Below are 27,326 nucleotides of genomic sequence, written 5' to 3'. Positions count from 1 at the left end.
ACAGCTTCCAGCGTGCCTAATCAAACATCAACACGAATATTGTAAAGTTTTTCTGTAAGTCTCTCTAAAGACTTGAAAATAACTGTTTATCAGGAGGATGAACACATCCCATAAATATTTGCATGAAAACCATAATTCTTAATACAAATATTGTATGCAGGCAATTGATTGATACTTTATCAAACTTATAATATATATTCCAAAATTGTATGTGGTTGTGGTCGTAGACCCCGGTTCATTGCGAGTTGCGATTGCGAGGAATTTGGTATGTCATGTCTTTCGACCTAAACATGACGAGGTATAAAGAATGATTATTAAGTAAGGGTCTTTAAAGGCCTATACTGTACTGGAGTAAAATTATTCCATGAAATTGGAATATTAGTAGAAAAAACAAAAAGTATCAATACAAATACATATACGAAAATCCATTGCAATCACGTACGGCTTATCGCTTCAATGTATACCTATTGAAACCCTAAAGCTTATATTCAGTCCAAAACGAAGGCTTTCACTCACAAATAATTGGATCTGTTTATTCGAGGCCACTTTTCTTACCTTCTTAGTATTAATTAAAGCCACTTATTAAATATAAATATCATTTCAATTCCTCCTATTCCCTTAGAGATCTAAATATAATTAGATTAGTAAACCTATTAACTACTTATGGAAAGTAGTTTGCATCATCTCAAACCGTTTTCACACCATTGCACCTTTCCGTGGTCACATATAAACGACTGTTAATAATTCTACTATATAGTGTTTTTTAGTTTTCCATAACTACCACAAATGAGAAAGGCATGATCTGGTGACTGTATGGTGTTTTCGGTGCCTTAAGCGTCTAACAAAAATTATTGTTTACCTCGTACGATTGACCGTGCGTGGAACAGACATTGTTTTACTTATAGAATAATAGAGTAAGTCTGTTTATTTAGCTCTTTGTAATATTGCATTGTACGGGCTTATATGCTGCAGGAATAGGTCACCTTCCTGTCGTTTTTTTAAAATATAAAATAGGGGGCAAACGGGCTGGAGGCTCACCTGATGTTAAGTGATACCGCCGCCGGTTTTTTTATTTTTTCTAAAATTAGTGATAAAATTGCCAATTTTCGTCATGGAGGTATGCTCTGCTGAGAGAAAACGAAGAGTTCTGGCCTAGACTTTAATTGTTTTGTCTAGAGATCTATTGGATCTAATAGAAACCGCAAAGTTCCCGTGTCAAGACCCAAAAGTGATTTTTTTTTAGAATCTTTCTAAAATTTGTGAAAAAATTGCCAATTTCCGTCATAGAGGTATGCTCTGCTGAGGGAAAGCGAAGAGTTCTGGCCTAGGCTTTAACTATTTTGCCTAGAAATCTATTGGATCTAATAGAAACCGCGGAGTTCCCATGTCTAGACCCAAAAGTTAATTTTTTTTAATTTTGCTAAAATTTGTGAAAAAATTGCCAATTTTCGTCATAGAGGTATGCTCTGCTGAGAGAAAGCGAAGATTTCTGGCCTAGACTTTAAATGTTTTGCCTCGAAATCTATTGGATTTAATAGAAACCGCGGAGGTCCCACGTCTAGACAACATGCTTTTTTTTTTAATTTAGTGAAAAGTTTGAAAAATGCTAATTATTTCGTTTTCTCTCACTCTTCTTTATTATTTTTTTTTATAATCAAACCTTTTTATTTTTGTATTTAAGTGATTAGGAACTATTACAATTAAATTGGTTGTTTTAATGAACCCTTTTTTGTCGAAATCGATAAGAAATGCTCTGCTGTGCCCGGGAAGCTGGCAGAGCATTTCACGATTTAAAAAAAAAATATTTTATGGACTTAAATGTGCAGAACTCTTTCTAAAAACTATCAGGAACTCTAGAACTATTGTGTTTGCTGCCAGAACTCTAATTTTGTGCTCTGCTGGTAAGTGCTCTACTAACTTCACAGACACGAGATGATACGGGTGGAATTTTGTATTCTGCCTCGACGTCCGATGATGAAACTCAGCTGCAGGTATTAATCCGAATAACTCCTCGGAACACTCTCCATGGTAAATGTGGTAGAAGATGCAGAGTGACCCCACATCTCTACGCAACGCCAAAGGATCGAGCCGCTCGGAGAGGGATTGGTCATCGACGATTCGAGCCGCTCTTCGTTAGATACGGTCAAGTGGAAGGAGCTGGTATTGGGGAGCCCCCGCCCAGAGGTGAGAACAGTATTCCATGTGGGGCCGTATTTGCGCTTTATAGAGTTGCAAGCCGTGGCCCGGAGTGAAGTACCGTCTTGCCTTGCTGAGCGCACCAAGCTTTTTGGAGGCTAACTTAGCCTTACCCTCTAAATGAATGGCGAAACTGAACGTCGTTCGATATGTCAACGCCAAGTATTCCGATGCTGGCTGTGGCTTCAAGAAGAGTGTTTTCGAAAAGAGGAGTAGCGACAAAGGGTGTTATTTTCGCGTAAAACGCGCAAACTTGTGTCTTCTTGGGGTTAAATTGGACTAGGTTAGGTCTATCCCAGTACAGAAAATACACAAAGGCATACATACTATTACTTAACTTAAGTAACAAACAAAACAAAACTATACGAGTGGGTGGAGTGGGTGTGTGAAAGAATTAAGTTAAAAATTTCTTAAAACACTCCACCGAGCTACAATTTATTTTGCAGAGAATATATGTTATTTGCACTACTTGCTTACATTTGCTAATTAAATATACAGGGTTAACCTCTTTTACGTTAAGTAGAATATTAGTGAAATAGTACGACGTGACTGACCTAAAGACCTCTGTTAGGGGGCTTCCTGTGCCTAACTAACGTCTACACGTAACTTATAATTTGTAATTTATTTATAACACTCGTCTTTTGATGAAACCCTCATACAAAAAACTCTTAAATTATACAAAAATTAAACAAAGTAAAGCATAGCGAAATAACGTAATGTTTAAAGCAGTGTCATCCTAGCGCAGCTCAACCGGGTCATCGGCCCTAGGCTGTACACCCATGGATTTTTCTAAGTTAAATGTAGTTAAATAACACCTTAGTTATGTCATTTTTATGTATTATACTTATACATTATGATAATGTGATATGGCGTCAAACCTAGCCGATACAATTTGATAATATCGTTGACTTCAGACATTCCTGCCTCCTAACTCCTTGGTGAGGGCAAAATAAATTAATTCTACTTCAGTTTTAAATATTTTAAAAATTTAAATATTGTATGATGACTATTAAGAAAATAATACTTAAGCGCCCTCTCTACTTACACACTCTTACTCTTACTCTACTTACTACAGGTTTAGACTGTAGTTGGCTCTATTATGCCTACCTGACACTAGATGGCGTTTCAGATATAATCAATGCGCGAAATTTCAATTTTGCCGTTAAAACAAATAGCTAAATTATAGTGAACTGTTGTAGTTGTTGAGCCTAAAAGGATAATAAACAAATTATTATTATGTGTTAATAGGAGTTATCTATATAAAAACATTGTGACATATTGACAGAAAGCAATACTTCATAACAACATATCAAACTGAAACATGACCAAGTAGATAAAGATTGTGGAAATGTGAATATACTAGCACGATGGTGGCTTTCAAAGCAAATAAAACATAAGTTACACAAAATATGCTTTTACGACCACTACTTCAAATAAACACACGCCCTCATCAGCTATATTCCTTTTTTAATCAAGTACGAAATGTTAGACCTACAATTAAAATAGGAAAAGACAAATTTCAGTTATTATTGGACGTACATCAGTTCAAAAAAGATGAAATACGAGTCAAAGCCCGACCAGAGTACGTTATTATTGAAGGAAAACAAGAAAGAAAGACCAAAGATGGATACGTGATACGAAAATTCGTCAAAAAATATCGTCTTCCCGATGGCTGTAATCCTTTACGTATACGATCCGAGTTGTCTTCAGACGGTTGCCTTTTTATAACAGCGCCAAGAGAAACATGTGGATTTTCATATCCTTGTGAAACTGTAGTGCCCATCACAGACTTTAACAAAACGACCAAACCTTGCGACACATTTCTCAACGATATTCCTATTGATAAACCCAAATCACGGCCAGAAAATGCCAAAGAACCGCCCAAAAACCAAACAAAATAAAGGACTTAAATAATGAACTGTGTTTGTGACAATCCCTAAAAATTCCAAAATTATAGTTGGATATGGGTGTAGGACCAAATTAAAGTATATTATATTCTATTTTTACGCTGTTCTAATGGTTCAGGTATTTTTGTACCATAAACAAATTTAAAAATACCACTGCTGATACAACTGCAATATTTATATCTCTCATTGAGTCATCAACACCGAACGTTCAAGCTCGCTGTAAGCCAGAACGTTCGAATACGCAAATAAAATATACGTCACGACTTCAAATATAAAGAGGATCGCTCGGCATTCCCTCTCAGTACTGAAAACAAATTTGAAAAGACAATATGTCAATATCTCCTTATTTCTTCGACTACGATTTGCCGCGGCGCTGGCCCCGTCGCCTCCTTGAACAGAATTTCGGCCATACCCTATCACCTGATGACATTTTCGCAACCAGCCCGGTCGTACCAAGACTTAACAGATTTTGATGGCCACAAGACTCCAGCACGATTAAAGTGGACAACGACAAGTGGTCCATCAACATCGATGTTCAACACTTCGCACCGGACGAAATAACAGTAAAGACAGTTGATGGTTTTATTGTGGTTGAGGGAAAACATGAAGAAAAGCAAGACGAACATGGGTACGTGTCACGGCATTTTGTAAGACGCTTCAAGTTACCTCAGGAAATAAATGTTGACGCGATAGTAAGCAGGCTTTCCTCCGATGGTGTGCTAAGTGTGTTAGCCCCCAAAAAAGAAGAAACACAAAAGGGTGAAAGGTCTGTTCCTATCACACATACTGGCCCAGTGAGAAAGGATGTAAAAGAAGATACAAAGGAAGAAAAGAAAGAATAATTCATTTTTAAAACAGTTTTTAAGGGGTTTTAAAACATGTTGCCATGCAGTAAACACACTGCAATCAGTTTTGTGAGTAAAATAATTGTAAAATTGTGATAAAATGTGTGTTGAAATATTATCTGAATATAATTAGGATGTTGAGTCAGGTTATTGTGAGTATACACTGTACATGCCTCAATTCTTAACAATATGGAAGTTACAAACAAGACTGTTTTTCGTAAGATTTTTACTAAATTATAAAAATTTGTTTACTAATGTCTGTTTTTTATTATTTATGGTAATGGTAAGAATGAGTTTGATAAAAATGGCTAATATTAAACACCTAAATCACTGCAGAGTAATTAAAGGTCACCTACATATTTTACCTTGACCAAAACACTGGTCATGGCTTGCATGCACTCAACAGGCTACTCCATTTTTAACAAAAAAAAATACAGAATATATACTTTTTAGGCATTTATATTATATCCATATCTAATACATATGGGGTGTATCTACACATCGTCAAAATTGGAATTAAAGTTAAGTCTTTTACTTATGAGTGTTTGATTTTAATAGGTCTGTACTTGAGAATTATAAAAAACGAGAATAAGAGAAATTAAATTATAATGATCGATTTCTAAACATAAGAATCTTTCAGCGCTCCATCAAAATAGTGCTCTCAAACACGACGCGCGCATCTATAAAAAATTATTGCCATTACCGATTACGTGAAAACACGTTCCCAGTCTCGTGAAAATGTTGTGAGAACTATGTATCAGGAACCTGGGACTTCCCAACTATTCAATACTAAAATAAAATTTTAATCACAATTTAAATATGAAAAAATGACACCTATTCATACAATTTTTTATCCTTTAAAGGTACTTCCATTATTTAAGATATGAAAAATAAAAATTTACACAAGGTATAATATAAGGGGACCTACCATATCTTATACTGATAAGGCAATTTCTAATTTTTATGGAATTAATACCAATAATAATATACATATGATTTTTAATTATTAGGGTGGAAATAAAACAAATTTATAAAGAACACAAATTGTTTATTATTAAACAGAAAATTATATCAGTCTTATAGAAATGGAATTTCACAAACTTACAAACGAAATGCATTATTCAGCTTTGTCACCGTTCGCCTGATCATTAACCTCCTTCCGAACTGGCCCCGTTTGAGCAATTGGTACGTTTCTTTCACCCTGCACTGCTGGTGGTACCTTCCTTGGAGCAATAACGGTTAGCACGCCATCAGATGACAAACGAGATTCAACCGACTCCGGAACACAGCCCTCTGGCAACGCGTACCGTCTAGTAAACTGTCGAGAAATGTATCCATGTTGATCTTTCTTCTCTTCATGCTTTCCTTCTACCACGATGTACCCATCTGCTGTCTTAACGCTTATCTCCTCAGGAGTGAAATGCTGGACATCTAAATTCACCTGGAATTTGTCTTTGTCCGCCTTGATGCTGGAGCCAAGGTCGCGAGTCGCGGCTGCCAGGTGACGCCAGGGTCTGTAGTACTCCCGGGAGGCGAGAGGACCAGCGACAACGCTCAGAAGATCATCCGGAGTCAAACCCAGCCCGAAATGTTGGTCCATAAGACGGCGGGGACGCAAATCATCCAATAATAGAGGTAAAAGAGACATGCTGAATTTTAATTTATATTATGTTCGACTTGAATGCAATATGAGAAAAGCACCGATAACTGTCACTACAGCCTCCACTCACTATTCACTTTTGTTTTCAAGTTCCAACTTTGAACTGACACTCACTGTGCCACAAGCTCACTTTATATATGCGAAGAATATTCTGGATAAGACAGGAAATTTCGCGACGCTTAGAGGTATTACACCTTTGGTTCAAAGAAAATTAAAATCATAACAATCCTTTTTTAAATAACTTGATCTTTGTCGTGTATTAAGTAGTTATCTAATATCTTGAATTTTTATAAAATGTTGCGTAAACCAATTCAGATTATAATAGGTTTTTAACGTTACTTTATACATACGTATACTTGGGTATTTAAGAAATATTATTTGTGTAATATTTTTATTTTTTCTCAATTATTTTAGTTCATGAAACAATATACAGTTATGAGTTCGAATGTTAAAACCATAAACCACATTCAAAATATAGGTACTTGTATATTTAATAGGTTACTATCAAAAAAGTATATTGAAATGGAAGATTAACAATATTGATACTTTTTGTCTATTTTTCGTTAAAACTATATATTAATAACCGTATATATATTAATATTAATTAAGTGATCTATAAACTACAACTTTTTGTAACGAATTATACACCAAAGGTTTAGGTTTTCTGAGAGTTACGTTTCCAGAAAATTCCAGATACTAAGGCGACATCTATAGTCGAGTAGCAATAGATTTTAATTAAAAGTTGTTTTGTGAAATAACGCCACCTAGTGAAACTTCTACAAACTAATATAATGTTCAAGGTCTAAATTTATGTTTATTTTTCATTTTTATTATTATATTTATATTAATCATTATTAGTTAGTTAATTATAAATAAAATGAAATCAGCTAGATTTAATTTTTGAATACTTTATATTCTATAATTATATTTATTTTTCATTATGGCAAGCAAAGGTATATTGGTAAATAGATAAGTTGCTATATTATTTTAGATTAAACTTGCCAATATTTTGGGAACCTATGCTAAAACAATTTTCTATGAAAATATAATTTAGACGCAGAAAGTTGTGCTTGTTCCTATTTAAATAAAGGGGAACTTTATAAAAATTTAAAGTATTAAAATTTAATATTTTATTTTATATTGTCATTAGCTTGACTACTTTTATTTTTTAAATAACACTATTATATGTTTATTCAAATGTATCATGTAAATTTTTCATTTTCCAATTCCAGTCGTTAGTAATGTCGTACAAAAATGTCTTTGTGTTGCCATATCAAATAGCTGATAGATGGCTACACTGACGATGACGAAGACACCGTCTCCCTCTCCCCGCCTCTTTACCCCCTGGCAAAATCAAATGTGGAATGAAATTGACGAATCCATCGTCGTCAAACTTTGAAGTTGTTATAACTCGTTATATGAGCACCACTCACCGCAAGTAAATTTGTTACGTTTTGTATTACAATCGCGTACTTAGGTATTTATTGTGTTTACATGTAATTATAACATTTGTGATATTGTGAATTTTATGCAATTATTTGCCTATATCAATCAGTTTAATTGGTGCTGTGATTTTTACAGTGTATGTGCAAAGTGCGGATTCCAACAGCGGTTTAGTTGTCGATGTTCAGAATTTAAATACTGTGATAAATTTCAATAGACGATGGCAGATAATACAAAATTGACTGATGAAGAGAGAGCAGAAATCAGAGAACAATTTTCTCAGGTATGGGACTTAAACTTTAATATTCTATTGTATTGTATCGTAATTTTTACCGGTGACTGCACCAGTACAAATTCGTTAAGTATTATTTAAAAAAAGGAATGACTCCTTTTGAAATATGCATCAGGATTAATATAAATCTTTTTTATCTTCCCTTGTCCTACATGCTTTCGAATTTATTTCAGCTTCTCCGCGTGTGGTCCAAAATAAGTTTATTTCTAGGCTAGAGGAGTTCATAGGTATTTTACGTCTCTGTCTTGTAATTACGAGTAAATACAAGTGATTACTTGCCAGTATTGATTTACGTCATATTCAATATTATTGATTTAATTGTTGAAGGTAATGTGACCTTTGGTTATTTATCTTATTGCAATAAAAATTAGAACATTGACCTTTCAAGCATAAAATTGTATGCAAAATTATTTTCATACAAATCGATTGACTTATTTTGTCCTTCTTAAAATCTGATCTATTGAGTAAAAAATTGCTTAATTAAAAAAGGACCTATTTGAAAAGATGTTTTGTTTAAAAAGTAGATTTTTGGTGAAATTACTATTCACTAAAATTAATAATTATATTATATTTGAAACATTACAAACAAGGACATATTGTTAACAAACTATATCATGTCAAGGAGACATATGGTACCTGAATACTAAAATACATGGTAATACCAAATTGCCTCTTGTGTAACCGATGACACATGCCGAGAATATTTACTACTTACATATGGCATGACTAAGTATTCTAGACATTGTGTTTGAACTAAAAATCAGAAACCTATCACTTTTTGTCTAAAACATCTAATTTATTAAGTATATACATATTATAGAGGCTATTAAATTTTTGCATGCTTAAAATGTACTAACAAAGGTACTTTTTTGCGGACACAATGGACTCAACATTCCACCTGTATGAGCTAGCCTAGATGTGCCAGTAGTAGAGTTGTACTTTACCCCATAATTTTTATATTAAGAATTTACCAACCTGTTTCATATAATTAACCAAGTGATCATTATTCATTTCTAAGAAAAATATTAAATGTTTAGTAAAAAAATAAAGCCTTTCTTAATTAGTTTTCTGTGCATTAATCTGTTTATATTTCAATCTTCAAGGTGTTTAAGATCTACCAATGCTTAAACCAATATTTAAAATCTATATTTCTATTCTCCATGTTTTTTATGATCTTATTCTTTATTAGTTTTGTAAGCGCGATTTCGTTTCCGTGTTTTAACCACAGTAAAATTTTATCATTTCGCAATTTTTAGTCAGAAACAATATCTTTCTACTGGTATAGGAATTTTAAATTAATTCAAAAACTATATGCTATGTGGAATCGAGTATGCAACGAGTAATCGAGTTACCGAGTTTTCGTATTAACAAGAACATCGAGATACGTATGATAAAATTGCTGAAATTTCGACTTCCAGAGGCGCGATTTCTAAGTGTATTTTTCTATTTGTAGAGTCGAATTTGAATATTAATTCAACTTAAGTTTTGAAGTATAAATTGTTTTATGAATATATTTATTCATTGCACGTAAACAAGACAAAAACAATATATTAGAAGCCCTGAACCCAAACATTCATTATGGATTTTATTGCTATTATTTCGGTTCTGGGTTCAATTCTGGTTAAATTATAATTTCTTCTCTTGGAAGGAAAAGGAACTGATCACTTTCTTAGTAACACATAAACAGGTCTTAAAAACAAATCTCTGGTCCTATTGCAAAATACTAGACTGCACACACACACTTCTTCAGTCACTTTCATTCATATACTAAAGTACTGGTTTTTTGAATGAAATGCCTAATAGACCATAAAACTAAGAGGAAGTAATGTTCATATCAACAAGAAAAACTATAATACACACAAATGAAATCCACTTTCACAGTTTATTAGATAATGCACCAAGCGGAACCAAACAAGATAGTTTAGTCAAGATAGATACATAAAAAACGCAGAAATCAAAGAAATATCATCTTGTAGCAAATTGATTATCCAATATTTGCTTTTATGGTTTATTGTGCTGTGAAATTTATATTTTTTAGGCATTGATAACTAAAACATTATTTTATCTATTTTATAATAAGTATAACTTCTAAACTACTATAAAAATATACTTAAATATTGGCTATAAAAATAATTAAGTCTAACTTGGTTGTGATATATGATATATATAAAATTCTATTCATAATGTACTATAATTCAGAAATAGCCTTTGATTGTTTTGTCTTTATTACTTCTATGACACTTTCAAACCAGCAAACCGTGACAAAACATTCTAATAATACATGAAATACCAAACTTTACTTGGTAATGGATAAATTTTAATCATATAAAATTTTTAGAATCTTCTCGAATTTATTGATTTCTTAAATATTTGTCTTAGTTCAATTTTTGGCTAATATTTGAATACATATTTTAAAGGCACAATCTGGTCTTGAGCAAGATATCTTCCTAAACAAACGAAAGACATATTCCTGTCGGTATATGTGAACAGTTTGTTCCGGGATAAAATATTAATTGTCTAAATAAAACCAAACCCAGGTTCACCTACCCACAATGCACGTAAAACAAGAAATGGGCCAATTACATTCTAATTCTTTTATGAACATTTGGACGGTCGAGATGGTCGTTCCTATTCAAGAATCCGCAACACGGCCTTGAAAGTGCCGTCTCCTAAGAAAGTCTTTTGGCATTGGATATATCTCATCCCACCGTAACACCCCAGGAGAAACATATCGGCATCATTCGATTGTTAGCTTCTAATATTAATTTAATTAAATAAATATTAGAAGCTAACACGATATTCTATCGTATCCTGGGATAGTTAAAAGTATTCTGACCATGAGTAATTTCTATGGGCAATTACTAGGTTCCAGGTGTCATTTTTCTCAAGAATAGTTGCATATTTAAATGCATACGTATGTATAATGCATGCATAGTTTTTTCCGTGCTTATCAGAATAAGCGCAACTGTGTGTTTGTAATCCGTAAAATATGCATATAATATTTTAATGCCTTCAAAGGGCAAATGGAGATATTAATTTCACTTTAAAGTAAATTATAGAGGTAATATTGAAAGGGTCTGGTTTTCGAGGTCACACTTCCGTACTGACTCATTGGTGTAAATAAAATTTACATGACTAAATCTTAAAATTTATTATAGGGAAGTACTTTGTAGGTCACTGCGCCAAGTCAATAACATTTTGATTAAGATCTTACTAAGTTGTTATTACCGTAAATATTTTAATTACTATGTTTTTATTGAGTATGAAATATATATACTGCATGTTTTGGTATACGTACTGTATTTATACATAAAAGTTAAATCTACTGTACTATATAAAACCTCGATGATTATTTATCTTTATCGTACCAGTGGAACATTACCCACAAAATCCTTGATTAAGTCTTAAATAAAACCCAAAAAAACTTGTTAAAACCAAGATGAATTTCAACCGAAAATCGTACGGCATTATCAAAAGAAATAGCTATCTACCAGTACTTAATAGAAGATTATTATTTATTGCTATCTTATAGAAGATATAAGTAGTAGAACGTAATAGAGATGAAATTAGTACATACTAAATTATAAAATTCTATACCGTAGATAGAATCGACTGTAAAATATTAGTGGATAATTCATTATATTCATAGTAATTGAGTAATTCAGTCAAAAAAATAATTGCCTAATTAACAACTTATAGTGGCATGGGATTGTTATCTTTATTATATTAATATAATATTTAAATTAACATAAGTAACTCTAATGAAAAGCTGTGCTCAGTCATAGCTAAGACATATAGGTAAATACATAAAAGGAGCAAAATTTGTTATTGTTAACTCTTCAGTGAGATTCAGAATTGTGAGTCAGCGCGAACTGTGACACCCGTACATGATAATTCAATACGTTTTTTGATAGGTAGCGTCTCAACTCTTTAACTAATTAATCACCATATATGTTGTAAAACACAAAATCTTATAGACAGTGATTTAATAAGTTTGTACTTGACAAAGCCAACTTGAAACTAGATGTGCAACGACCTTGCTTCGGAATGTCGTCTCGCCTTTGTCCTATCATGACGTAAGATCGTTAATAAGTTGTACTGAGTACAACATCAAAGATGCAAAGTACCAGTAAGTTGTAAACACAGAAACGTGAGTGACGATAATTAAAAACATACCAATATGCATTACATAAATACCATATACAGGCCACTTTTATCGCTTAAAGAAAATCAGAAAGAATATTGTGACGAAAATAATTTTTTTTTTTTGAAACATTTAAACTTTTTATTACGATAAGAATATGAATTGGTTTACTATTTTGTCGACTCTGTTTAGCTACGATTGCATATATATTCGTTATGTTTTATATAGCATTCATTATTGAAAAATATATTATAATTTTTACATCAAAGTAATTGTGTATTCAATAAAAACTTACCTGTCAATACTATACTTTCATATGTCAAATTTTAAAATTGCAGTAGGTGTAATTGTATTATTGCTTGCACATTATATATGAGTATGAGTCATACTCGTCCTGATTTCTCTTAACATCATTCAATTGGTGACAGAGCGATTAGTACTCGTATATTCCTAGAACAATTGTCCGATAAAATTATTATTTATGACGCTCGTTATGATGTAACATATTGATTTCATACGACCCAGTTGTTTAAATCCGATAACTGTTTATTGTCTTGAATTATATTTTTTAGTCGCTAATACACGATTTGTGTAGATAACGTGATACTTTATTTCAGGTACAAATATGCGTAAATTGTAAAAAATAAAATTAACTAAAACAAAACGCATCATAGGGAATCTTTATCTTCTTTCATAGTACGAGCAGACATTCAGTGTCAACATAGGACTGTCGCATAAAGTGAAGATAAAATAATTGTGTTCCAAGGTATCTTCTGTTTTTACCTTCGGAAGCTAAGTTAGCTTTTACTTCAGCCTTATGATTTGAATTTCGAATAGATTTGCAGTGTCCAGTGACAGAAAGGGTTGATCTATTAAAAAAGGGTTCAACCGTGTCATGCAAATGCCCACTGTCCATTTCAAGTTAATTCAGTTTCGTAGACAAGGGGTAACACTAACAAATCAATACATTATGAAAGGGTTCTCTCCCCGCGTTTGATGAGTATGGAAATTGTGGACGCACTAACAGTACAGATGCAACTGTGGATGACAAGTAGCTTTTCAAATATTGCTCTCCATAACCATGCAAGCGTTAATATAGTGGCTGGTTTCTGCGTTTAACGCATTCTTTTGGGTTTACGCGACGATTTTGTTAGTGTTTATTATCTTTGAATAAAAAGAATGGAAATACTTTTTAACTTGACGTTACGAGCGCTTTGCAGTCGTCGTCCTTTCAAAAACTTTAACCATAATTATCCCGTAAATATATTTATTTTTCTAAAGGGAGTCAATTTTTATAATACAATAACACTTTTAAACAAAAACCATCTACAATTATTACATAACAATATACTTATTTGCATTGATTGATTACAAAGATAATGTGTATAAAATGACGATTACCTTATTGAAAATATTAGGCAACTTTTTTGAATGACAGTGCCAAGTCATAATTCCTTGAACAATGCTTTTCCAAGTTTTTATAAAGCCAAGTTAGATTATGTAAGGTTATAAAAAATAAAGTATTAAAGAATAACGATAAATATGTTTATTCACGTCTTCGCTGCACATCCGTATCATTTGACACCACGATCCAAGTCGGTTCACAAACTGAGAAAGCTTGCACGCAAAAGAACAGGTCGTATTGATAACCTCCTCATTCGGTGATCATTTCGGTTAAAAATAATTAAACAATCAAGCAACAGTCCTGATTCTCTTTCCAAACTACCAGGTAGGCATAACTCTATAGGTACAAAGAGTTGAACGCACACACGCACAAGGTTGTACGCATTACGCAGGTCAACAGTCGGTGACTCACACACTGGATCCTTCAAATGATATTTACTTTTATATATAACTTGTGTCTTTGTGTATTTATTGTATTGTAAATAGCTATGCACATAGGCTATAAGTTTGTATGTTTGTAACTCATGAATGAATACACAGTGCCTGTTAGCTATTTCTTTATTCTGAAATATTTCATTTTAAGAATTTCCTCATACTGTTGTTATTTTACGTGCGTACTCTGTACAACAGATACAACTATCTAACTGAACTATCCGACAAATAGATAATAGATCTAATAATTATTAAACACATTAGAAGGAACAAAAAAGGCAATGCTAATAATGTGACCTTTCCTGTGCTTTGTAATTAGGTACTTCATCAAATTGAAGTTTATTGCTACCCACTGTAAAGATTGGGCCAAATTTGGCGAAATCGTAAATGCATTGCTTTCTAAATGCAAAATATATAGATAAGATATTCTAGATAAATGAATGGCGTCTTAGATAAGAAATAAATGATAACGCGTTGTATAATGTTTTTTTATTCCGTTCCGTTATTCCGTTATCCATCATAAATCAAACGTTACATCATTACAGCAACATAGAGGTACATAGAACATTATTAAACAATTAATTACGATTTCAATTGCGGACGCACTGTCGATATGTTGAAATCCGTCATCCTGACAATTGTAATGAAGTTTGTAATAAGATTTTTTGTCTGCGCTTTTTGCATCGAAACATTTGCAAGTTATCAGAGGCTCAAATTGGGCGCTTCTTTCTCACTATTCATAACTTAACTGTAAATTAATTAAATCGTTTATCACACGTATGAATGCTTTAATTTGCACACAAAGAACATCGTACACGTCAAGTTTCGCACGAGTTAAAATAGCGAAAGATATAAAATTAGGTGTCAGATTGACATTAGTGGAATGCGTGAAATGAAACGTTATTTTAATATAGCTTTCATTTGTTATTTAGTCATCAAATGTATTTCGTGTAATCGAAAGAAATCGTGTGACGAATTTATGTAAAAATAAATGCTATTATGAATGCTATTTAATTGTTTGATTTTTATAATGTTATAGTTTATATGTCACTGGCCTTAGTATATATGTTAATGATTTAAATTTGTTCGACGTCCTGGTGGACAGAAAAACTGTGAACAGTTTGTGTTTCCACCACACCAACTTCCCTTTCTATTATGAACATTTATACAATAAATAAAAAAAATTACTGACGCTGAGCAAAATCAGCCAAGTAAGTGATGAGCCTTAAGACGTTATAATTATTATTGCAGCTTCTTATTGCAATCGAATCGATATTACATATCATATGCTCGACCACTTAAAAGCGCCCAGGTCTGCAACACTTTATACAAACCCCTTTTATATTAAACTGAGTTGGAAAATCAACATCGCCCTACCAGTCTGACTAGTTTGTAACCCGACCGTACGTAAACTGGTGTCACTGCGGAAACCGCGCACGTGCGCAGGCGCAGTTTTCGCCACAAATAGCCCGAAGTAATAGTACCATAGTTTGTTTATTGCATCTGCACTTCGGTATGTAACGGAACGTGAGTATGTGTACCTAATTCCTTTTATATATACACATGACTATATAACCCTGTTCAAATGCTAACAAAGTAGGATCTACTGATTCGAGTCGACAATTAAGTCAGTAGTTACGCTTTTAATTATTCCATACAATATTAATTTATGTAGGAGAGAGATTCTACAATCAACAGATTATATCTCTAGTATTTGTTTATTACTCTGTGCTTATTGAAGCGTTCGCGACCATCAGACATTAAGATGTCATTGTCAAATCCTGCCTTTATCTGTGTCGCAAACGCAGGCATCGCACAAGCAATTATTTTTGTGACATAACAATGTTAATTAAAATAAGTTCTAAACCAGGAAATTTGTCTGATTTTCCAATGCCCAAACAGTTAATGATGTCTTATTAAAAGGAATTTGTCGATAAATTGAGTCTTGAGAATTTTTTGTATAATCTGTACTGTAACTTTTCATATCTTCATTCCACGCTTCTAAATTAAAATAACCATTTAGTCTTGTTCGCGTTCAATGAATAAGGAATTATCTACATCTGGTAATCATTGCGATGAATTTGCAGCGCTTTATCTTCATGTGAATTTCTTATTAAAACTTATCGTTGAACAGAAATAAATAAATAAATGAAATAGTTACGGGCTGATGTGTGTACACAACACCATACTGGTTATATTGACCAAAATCAAAGGTCCTGGCGGAATTGTATGTATTAGGACGACTATCGGTCTTTGCGAACAAATATGAGTAGACCCTTCGATGACGTTATAACAGATTTTGAATGTAATAATTTAAATCAAATCAAAATTTATTTATTAATGACACTATGTACACTTATGAACGTCAATATAAAATTGAAAGGTCTATTTGAATTGCCAAGTTTATTGTTTTTAAAGGAAATTTTAACAATTACAACCTTTGACACCATGCTTATTCTGCAGCATACTGAACATATTGAAACTATTAGTTCATAATAAAACAACGCTTAGCTTCAGCAGACTTAAAACGTTTATATTTGAATATTTTTCTCGTGAATGACATTTATGTCCTTAATATATTATTAATTATTAGAAGAGACGTCTTAAACAAGGTAACCATGGTAACAAAAAACTTAAGTTCACGTTCAATATAACAAATAAGGACTTGTAGACAAAAAGTTCGTTCGTTCAGCCCTATTACTATGGGGTCTTGTGTTTGTCGAACATGTCATGTATTGGTAATAAAGCTATCAATTAAATAACTTAACAATGCCGATAATCGGTTTAATGTTACACAAATTAATCTTAATATAATTATTATGTTACATACAATATGTACTATAAGATAATAAGTTTGTGAAGATTTTGTATATGTTTGAATGACCAAAATTAGGACGGCTGCCCGTTGGCGACGTGTATCTCGTTCTTTTTTTGTATTGAGAAATAAAGTTCTTTAAACATTAAAATAACCTTAACTCTGCTATGCCAAATCAAACTTGGAATATTTCCTATCAATAAAGGCACATTGTTGTACTGAATCATAAATTCTATTTTTAGCTGATACAGTATGTATACGTACTTTTATATGTATTTAATCACCAATAACTCATACACGCTCATATTAGCTAACCACAAGTATTTTTATGAAAATAAATAAATTTTCATATGCTATAGCATTCGTTAAGCTACGATACGTTGAAATTTCTATTGGTACTCTTATGTAAACCTGAGCAATTACAAGAAATGTATAGTGAAAATTAGATATGTTTAAAATTATGGTATAAAGCATTAGTTATTATACAAATGTTGCTTAAAAGGTAGTCCAAGGTTACGGGAATAAAATGCTTGCGTTTTCTGCTAGAATAAAAAGCTCTTTTGATTGAGCTTAATTTCCTTTTAACAATCGACCTACGAGAATATATTGGGTAGTTGTAAGTTGTATTTGTACTACGCAAAAGAACTTATAACTCTATAAGGGAAAAATAATTGAACGTTATTTATTTTACCAAAAACTCGAAGCGCCAACTTCTCATTATTTTGTTTAATAATCATTTTTACCAATGTAATTTTTTATGTATGTCCTTATATATTTTTATAATACATCAATATAAAAAAAATATACACAATAGCATACATATGTACATACATACTTACACAAACATATATATCTAATATCATATAGAAATAAATATCATATTTCAGTACATGTTTTTAATTCAGTTGTAAATGAAACAAAACTGCAATTGTCATACCTTAGTTTACGAATGCTTCGCACGTGGCGTATCGGATTTCCATCAAATGTACGAACACGAAAACATAATTTAACTACTACACAACTACAACTACGACATATAATGTCCCTCATATGTTATTTCTGGTATTTTAATTCAATAAATTCCCTTTCAAAAGTTTAATCTCAACAAAGATTTATATTACGATCTATATATATGGCGTACCAAACAAGTTAGAATAAGAACGCTATTGGTATAATACGATCACAATATTCTTAACCTACATAGTAATAATAAGATTAATTAAAAATTAATAAAAAGTAAAATTAAACGAATTTAAAAAGTTTGGTACCTGTGGCCACACACAAACACAAACTGGTATACCTTTAAAGCTGGCAGCATTTCCTCGCTATATTGCGATACTTATTCGTTGAGCGAGGAAAGCACCATTTCTGTGGTCTGCGTTATCTACCAAGCGTCATCTTAAATCTCTAATTGGCCCCTGTGTACTTGAACCCCTCAGCACAAGAGTCTCTCTAAAGGGAACAAAATCAAAGTAGGAGGGCATACTCTTATATTTGAGAGTTGAAACGTTATTTTTTTTCTATATTACAATTTGATTTCTTATAATACCAATTGTAACAATTTGTTCGTTTAGTTATCGGTCAACACCTGCAAGAACCAGTCTTACTGTTACTGATAATATACATTGCTTCTCTTTTGATAATATTTTATAGTTCGGACCGAGAACTAACAGTAAACAGCAATGGTAAGACACCTTATACTGTGTCTCTTTTCATCACAGCGTAAACAATTTAACAGAAAGAGACGAGAGTACTTTAATAAGGAGGGCAAATAGAGTGATAAAGTTTTTTATAAATAATGGGATTAATATAGAGCATGGCCACGTATAAAGCGAAAGGTCGGGATTGTGTTTTCATTATTGTAAAAGTGAGATAAATAAACCTTTTAATCTGGTAAAATACATCTAAGCATGATTAGTTTGCGTTAAACATTATATATTCCTTACATATAACTCGTGTCCCTGTTTTAGTTGAATAACCTTTATTTCTTGACATTTGAGTGAAAAGTCAAGGATTTTCAATTAATCTTAAAAAGCTTTTGCTACGGGGCTTCGAGCCGCATTTATTTCTAAGCTTTATATTAGAACTTTAAAATTGCTTTATAAGTTTTTAAAAAAAATTATATACATGTGTCTTTACTACGACATCATGGAACATTACGATCCAACCCAGCTTAAGACTAATAAGTAATTTAAGTATAGCCTAATTTACTAAAAAGGATTGTTATCATAAGTAAGTGTCCAATAACGCTACTTATAGTCTCTATTAAAGGGAAAAGAGGCTTTATAAGTGACTTATAGTTCATAAGCTCTCTAAAAAGGATTCTCTTATCAAGGCTTTGTTAAATTAAAGTAAAACTAACCTGTCACTGGAAAATTATTGGATATTTTGAATCTTATTAAAAATAAAGACATCCATAAATCGTAATTAAATGTTATCCATACTTTTCTCGTCGTTTGAAAATAAACCAGCTTCCCGCTCAGGTATTTCCGTATTCCTTAGGGTACTAAGGGTAAAGAGCGTACCAATTATTGAAAGGCCGGCAACGCACTCACTAGCCTTGAGAGTGTCCATGTCATGTATCGCTTATAAGGAGATCCGGGTCTATTAAGATACTTGTAACAGACATATCCTTGGTTTATTTACGGAAAAAGGACCAAACTGACCAATGGTACCGCCCTATGTGAAGAAAGTTGAGGAATGTTAATACACATATCGAGTAATTCGAGCTATCTTGAGATCGGAATTAATAGCGTGCGAACATGCACAACTACCGCTGTTCCCATGCTCTGTTTCCCAACGTGTTATTGTACACTCTGACCTGATACGCTTTTCATTGCTTTATGTCCAATTTTCTAGAGTGGAACAGCACTAGCTGACTTGTGATTTGAAGACTTGCTTTTCATTTGTTTAATGAATAAACGAATATTTTTCGTATGACGCAATACAGACTTTTCACTGTATTGTAACAATATGACCAGTGTCAGTAAAAAGCCGTACGACAAAACCTGAAAAATATTATCATTAAAATTTAAATACTTTAGGCAACTGTTCATAACTAGAACTCTTCTTCACTTTAAGTTTAACGAAATTAAATGGTATTTAAAGAATATTGCATAACAACATATTTTAGAGTGCAAATACTGGTATATTCATAATGTTTTTCTTATTATTGCCTCATATTAACTCAGGTGACGTTATGTGAAGAACAAAGAGGAGTATTAACCATAATTATACAGTGACAACATTCCTGACCACACGTCTGTATAAGGCATACAACGCAGTTGATAAAAATCAAACGACAAATATGGCTCGATTTAAAATGACATAAGATAATAAATATATGTAAACAAATACGCTAGTTTTGTTTGTCTTTGTATGTGTTAGTATTTTAATTTGAATACGAAGTTTTTGTGAGTACATTTTTGATTATAAAAGAAATAGGATAAAAGTTATTTTCCACTGAAGTTGAACTGAACTCTACATGTTTCTTAAAATACATATGAGTTTCAGTCCCTTATATATTTTACAAATTATTATTAAACACTGGTACGAGCAATGTTTGTTAAAAATTATGATTGAATATATTATAATATTTTTTAGACTTGTTTGAACTTGGATGGCCAGAGCTTTCTTTAATATAAAATCAAGAGACTTTTATTTTACTAAAATTTTCTTAACAATGAAATTAATTGATTTTACCTTCAATCTTGCAAACCAGAACTTAACAGTTGTTTATTTGGGTCATTCTCAATATGGTATTATCAATTAACCAATTAAATGTAGTCCAACACCAAACGTTATACGTTACTTTGTATAAATATAAATTAATAAATCAGAGGCGCTACTACCTTTTTAGGTCTGGGCCTCAGATGTATGTTCCATTATCATTTGTCAATCTAATAGACGTAAGTTCACGGCATATGTCTGTCACAGGCAGCCTCCTGTCCGCCGTGGTCCTTTTGGGTCTAAGACAATCCGGATTCCTCACGATGTTTTCCTTCACCGTTCGGGCAAATGTTAAATGCGCACATAGAAAGAAAGTCCATTAGTGCACAGCCAGGAATCGAACATATGAGCAAAATATAATTTGAAGCATATTTTAATATATAAAATCAAGTTTATCTTTTTACATATCCAGTGGCGACATAACATAATATAGGTCTTGGTCTTCTCCACAATAATCCTCCACTGGTCTGGATCCTTGGCGTCTTCCAGTTCATGAAATTTCCAATCATTTTTAAATCGTCTTCGATGCAATAATTCTATCTCTTTCTGAGTCTGCCTCTTGGTCTTTTGTGTCCGCTTAAACTCCACTGAGTCATGGTCTATATAACGACCCTTTAATGAAACTACTAAAAGGAGTCGTTACACTGTAACATTAAATAGAGATATCGATATTATTGTTTGCAATTTTGATGTTCGTTCGTTTGTTTCAACCTGTCAACGTCCAATGCTGGATCCTCTAAATTTCCAGTATGGCTGGTTCCCCACGCTTTTTATTCAACCTCCTTCCATCCCCACCATCTATCCACCTAGTAGGAGGCCGTCCAACGCTTCGCGGACTGGTCCTTAGGCATTTCAGGACTTTTTTGCCCCATCAGCCATTCGTTCTTCGAGCAATGTGCCCGTCAATTTTGATGGAGTTTTCCAATATCCGTAGCACTGATGTCACAACCTTGGGATCTCTTGATAAAGAAGCTTATTTTTGAGCCGATAGGTCGTTATCGGCATTGAGAGTCTAAAACGATTTTAGTAAAAAAAAACGTGTTTCATTTCTACATTTTTACTGGTGGCTCTGGGTATAAATGTCTAAGAAGCGGATATGAATAACAATTGTACTCCCCGGCTACTATATCACGCATCCGTTATTCACTTAACCTTTGATCACAGACTTTGACTGTCAGGAGGCCGCCTTTGTATAACCACCGAGAGTAACCAATAAAACTTATGCAATTATAAGTCAAAAAACGCACAACCTAGATAATAACATCGAGGCACAGTACAAATACATAAAGCTTCAGATTTCTGTATCTATTTTAAAAAAAATCTCATGTAAAATTCGCCAATATTTAGTTGATATGCCGGTTTACACAGTCATTGTCTTTATATCTTGTGTTATTTCGACTCCTATAAAGATTTGTGTGGACCTTAATTTACTATTACTAACAGTCTTATTACACAAATGTTACCTTTTTGTCTCGTTTCATCACAGAGTACTAGAACCAATTCAGTACTCAGTTGATACAGTGTATCTTGTTGTTATTTGCATCTTATTGCAATTCAATCTGTAAAGAGAGGTGCTAAACTCACTAATAATAAAAGAAATCTATTAGATTTAGTTTTCCAAATTGATACAACATAAATTTCTGATCACTTATACGCATTAACCTCTAGTGAATTTTATATATATGTGTGTGTTGTTATCATGCCTTTAAACAAAACGCCTTGCAAATGTTATACCTTAAATTAATTTTGTATTTAGTTTAAAAACAGTTACACACAGATAGGTCATTGTTTTTTTTTTCAATCAAATAATGGTGGAGAGAAGTAGTTGTACAATTTTAAATACGCAATATTCAAGTGTATGTTTAAATTTCCTGCGCATAGCAAAACGCTTTATCGGCGTACGGCCAGTGATATTGTGGCATTTCATTAATATTACTACAATTTGATTATGAATGAGTTCGCTATTTCTTTACGCTTTGTTAAGCAGTTTCCTCTGGAATATTCTCTATGAAAATGTAACATAATGTTATGAATGTACCAGTATTTTCAATACTTCGGAGCCGGTACGTTTCTATCCTTAATTTTCATTTTATAGACGAGACCTAAAATTACTTGGGCTTATACTTGTCTATTACCCACTAAGCCGCGGAACTAAGATAAAGAAAGCAAAATACATTGTACATTTTTAATAATACATATTTCGGATATGAGTTGTGGTTAGGCTATAAAACAAATGGCGGAGCATGCGGTATGACATGAGGGACCCCTCTACCCCATAAAGAGCCTTTTTAAAATAAAAACTTAATATCATAAGTACAGTACTGTGTGCTCGCCGTGTATATATAAACCCGCTCTATGTTAACGGCACGAAAATAAAAACAAAGAGTTTAAGTTAAATACACCAGGTATCTTTATGTAGTTTTATGTAGTGTTGACATATTAAAAAATAAAAGTAAAAAAAAACTATTTTGACGCTAAACGTTTTTTTCCGATTCAGGTAATTTCAAGAAATGTGTCACTATTTATCACTATTTTACTTACGCAAATGAAACCACAAGTTGATGTCTATTCTCTTGTGTGGCTTCCTAGTATTCCCCTAGACAACACGATACTAACGCCGAGGGACGGTGACTCAGGGGATTTGGAACGTCATGTTATCCTACATGTATAGAGAATAACACATTTATTTCAATTTAAAACTTTATATTTTGTAATTAAATTTATTTAATATTAATTTTGTTTATTTAGCTTAGTTTACACACGTGGAGTGTAACCATTACGGTGGTCGCTTGTGTCGATCCAATAAAATATGTAAATTGTTGATAGAAAATATATTTTCGAACAGGACAAGTGTTACAATTTAACTCACAGCGTAGTAACAAATGTACGATCTAGAAAAGATGTAGCTTACGAGAGCACGTCACAAGAACTTTAAAATCAATTGTGCCGTTGTGGGTCATTGAACCCCTAATCGCAAGGTCCTCGACCACAACAGTTAAGGCGCACTGCGCACCGAATAAAAATTGCATGTTTTTGGAGCGTTTCCAAATTGTGTGCCATCTGTTCGACATGTCACAATTGATGTCCATTTATGATTATGGATTGCGATATTGGCTAACTAATACTCACCATCTTAGGATTTTTGAATATTTTATTAAATGTTTTATTAGTTTTATAACCGCATTATGTTCAGCACTCTACGGTATTAGCCTACTTTTAAATAAAGAACAAAACGATAGAGGAAATCTATCATATCGAAATTGTTTAAGTTCTAAATACAAAATTTAAATCTAATTCGAAATATAACCTTCGTACATTTTTTATTTTAAACACAGAATGCCACGGGAAAGCCTCGCTTGATATTATTTACGCGCAATATCAATTGACAAGATCGTGTGTCCCACGAGAAATCTTGTGTTAGTCGCATTAAAACTAACGGTGACTGAACTTTTAAAGATCCTGCACTTAAGATTGGACTTTCAATTGATCCATTGTTTAAACCTGAACGCTTCTATTATATATTATAGATATTGTATATGAAATGGGTTTTAGATTCTTTTTATTACGAAGTAAAGCGCACAATGCGTTACTTCAGTCTGTGGATCGAAAACGAATAAGACAGAGTTTCTATTGTACCCCAAAAGGTCGTTATGTACAAAAACTCTAGTTACTTATATAAGATATTTTTTTATGTTTTATGTTAGCAAAATTCACATATATATACAAAACTAAATCTACAATACACATTTAAATCTCCACTCTATTTGTTGATTTGTATGAATGATAACTTAAACACAATTGATAAAACGCCCAATCTTTGTTTCTACCGTCACTTAGTTTTATATAAGTGTAGACCTACCCACATAAATTAATTTAAATCCTCGAAGATTTGGCACACGACTAAAGAACCGTGTAACATAATACTGAAGTCTGCTTAATGTAGTCATGCAGGGCTTTAAGCGATTTTAGTATTTCGTAGGATCATTGCTATATTTATGCAGATATAACTTTCCTCATTAAATAACATTCATATAAAAAATATTGCAACATCAAATTTTGTCATACACTCTTTGTAGTTATCAGACTAGAAACAATTTCAGTTCAAAAACAGAGGAAGTACTTTAGTTATTTATTATTAATGTAAACTCAGTAATAAATAATAGACTTTAAGTACGGATTCACCCACGTACACATGCGTCAATAGATCTGAATATATGTTAATAAGGAAAAAATGTTCACGGATCAAGTACATAACGCTAGGTTATGTAAATATATAGAAGTGTGAATCATTGTATTAGTCATCGTAATAAAATACGAGCTTTGGTTCACGCAAATTTAAACTCCTAAATAGAAGTACGTTTACGTAGTACGTAGACAAAATGGTCGGGCAAGATGGCGGTTCAAATAATTCGAGAAATTTCGTTTTCGTTCGTACAATATTTGAACCTACATAGTAATAGTTTGGTCCCTGTGGCAGTGTATCTTTAATGCTGGAAGCATTTCTTCGCTGTATTGTTATACTTATTCGTTGAGCGAGGAAAGCACCAGCTCTGGGGTCACTGGTACTATCTGCAAGGCGCCAACCTAAATCTTTAATTTGCGCCTTTGCTCAAAACGTATTTTTACATTTTTTGAATATAGTACAAAAAGTTGTTAGTAGAAATAAGGAGTACTTAACCTACAAATTCTATTTTGCTAATCATAATATCTATACGCAAATACTACAACGACAATATAGTCGGGAAATTAGCCGTAGAATTTTTCATTTAAAATTTATATATGTTTAAAAATGGTGTGACTATGTTCTGGTGTAAATATAGAAAACACAACTCTAAGGCCACTATAAAGTTCGACCTGTTAAGTGCTGTATAAAAATTAAATAGACAGATTATAGAAAAATATGAAGAAATAGTTTCAAGATTTTTTTTCGCAGTATTTTTATTACGTGAAATAGAATAAGTCTAATACTATTCCTAGTGAAATAAATCCGCCGTATCTTACATAATATTATTCTTCACGGTCTGGTGGTATATGGCACAGATTTGTATAAATTAGACATTATTATTGACCTTGCAACTAATTTTCAACAGACTACATTCATATACTATATTCATACTTTTAACTTTCCGTTTTATATACTTCGGACAAAGCTTTCAAAAGCACACTATACAAAATTGTCTATACAAAAACAACATGCTTTTATAAAAGGAACTATTTTCTCCATCATTCGTTAATAGCATGTAGTTTTAAGTGTATCATGCGTATTTGTTATCAAAACCACCCACAGTGCTTTTGGCTGTTACCTTATGCATTATTTGTTTGACTCGGACATTTATTACGTTATAATACTTTGTCAACTGGACCCTGGAAAGAGAGGCATAGGACAAAGATAAATGGAAAAATATGGAGGAAGCTTGTATGGCATAATAGCATGTAACCAACGAAACTAACCTAAATATTTAGAACTTTTAGAACAACAAATACTTAACTAAGAAATGTAAAATCTATAACGAATAATAGTTTTATTGTATGGAATGATTAATAAATACTTAGTCAAACGCTTGGTTAAGATATTTTAACACTACTGACAACCTATAGTCAAAATAATGGTATTACTGGAACTAAAAATTGATATTCGCTTTTTTGTTTGTTCCCAATGCTACTGTAGAACGTACTTGATACAATTAAATTACCAACAAAATAAGTTATTTAAATCCAACTCGTTTTTGATATACAAGGGTCACACTTAGGGCTAACTTTGTTTCCCGTAGGTCAAAATGATATTATATTTTGATAAACCAGCCTGGTCTCGTTTCTAAATTTCACCCTAAAAACATATTTTGTTCCAGTCTCGGTGATTTTTATACAGGGTTCTGGGACGTATATGATTTGAAAATTAAACTGAAATCTATCATCAGCCACAAGTAGTAATACATTTATGTTCTGCGAAATTGATAATGATGATTCAGTGCTATAACCGTAACATACTAAACGCGTTAAAACAATTAAGAAAACATTTATACAATGCCGATGAACAATACATATTTACCTAATATTGGTACGTTACGTTATTTAATAACATTAAGTCATTATAGAAACGAATTTGTTTAATCGACTTCGAAAATATTTTTACTATATTCAGATATGTACCTCGATTAAGAAATATATTTTTGAAAGTCATGTTTTTTGTAGAAATTATAGTTATCTGGAAAATTCAATATAAAAAATATTTATCAATAATTAACGCGTCATTTTATATCGTTAATTATATTCCATGAATCATTACCAACATTAAAGATAACATTTTTCCAGCAGTAGTAGCGAATTATTATTTATTATAGTTAGTAAAGTAAGTAAATAGTTATATTTTATTTTCAATAGAAAATTTTTGATGTTAATTTATCTTGAAGAATAGCCACATTAATAACCATTGTTTCATTTAAACATCAGCGGGAACAT

General features: G+C 32.3%; 2 protein-coding genes and 1 pseudogene across 4 annotated transcripts in view; 2 read left to right on the top strand and 1 right to left on the bottom strand.

The window, feature by feature from the left end:
• The first annotated feature begins 4,143 nt into the window (after positions 1 to 4,143).
• On the top strand, positions 4,144 to 5,203 carry LOC123714937 (annotated as a pseudogene).
• A 776-nt stretch (positions 5,204 to 5,979) lies between these two features.
• Positions 5,980 to 6,730, bottom strand: LOC123714936 (protein lethal(2)essential for life-like). Its single transcript, XM_045669630.1, has one exon. The coding sequence runs from the start codon at positions 6,594 to 6,596 to the stop codon at positions 6,066 to 6,068; it is 531 nt and encodes a 176-aa protein (XP_045525586.1). The 5' UTR covers positions 6,597 to 6,730; the 3' UTR covers positions 5,980 to 6,065.
• Positions 6,731 to 7,845: 1,115 nt separating this feature from the next.
• Positions 7,846 to 27,326, top strand: part of LOC123714935 (plastin-2) — a 33,776-nt gene continuing 14,295 nt past the window's right edge. The window contains exons 1-2 of one of the 3 annotated variants that reach the window (XM_045669629.1): positions 7,846 to 8,042; positions 8,190 to 8,334. In XM_045669629.1, coding sequence (XP_045525585.1) covers positions 8,272 to 8,334 — 63 coding nt within the window. In that variant the 5' untranslated portion in view covers positions 7,846 to 8,042; positions 8,190 to 8,271. Of the gene's footprint in view, positions 8,105 to 8,189; positions 8,335 to 27,326 lie in introns of all 3 variants that reach the window. The other 2 variants (XM_045669627.1, XM_045669628.1) reach the window with 2 other exon arrangements.

Source organism: Pieris brassicae, chromosome 10 (genome assembly GCF_905147105.1).
Source record: "Pieris brassicae chromosome 10, ilPieBrab1.1, whole genome shotgun sequence".
NCBI classification, from domain to species: Eukaryota; Metazoa; Arthropoda; class Insecta; order Lepidoptera; family Pieridae; genus Pieris; species Pieris brassicae.
The sequence above is the reverse complement of the archived record's forward strand: the minus strand, read 5'-3'. Positions and strand labels throughout refer to the sequence as shown.

Excerpts from the sequence above, each read along its gene's own strand:
- LOC123714936 (XM_045669630.1), bottom strand. The coding sequence starts at position 6,596 with ATGTCTCTTTTACCTCTATTATTGGATGATTTGCGTCCCCGCCGTCTT.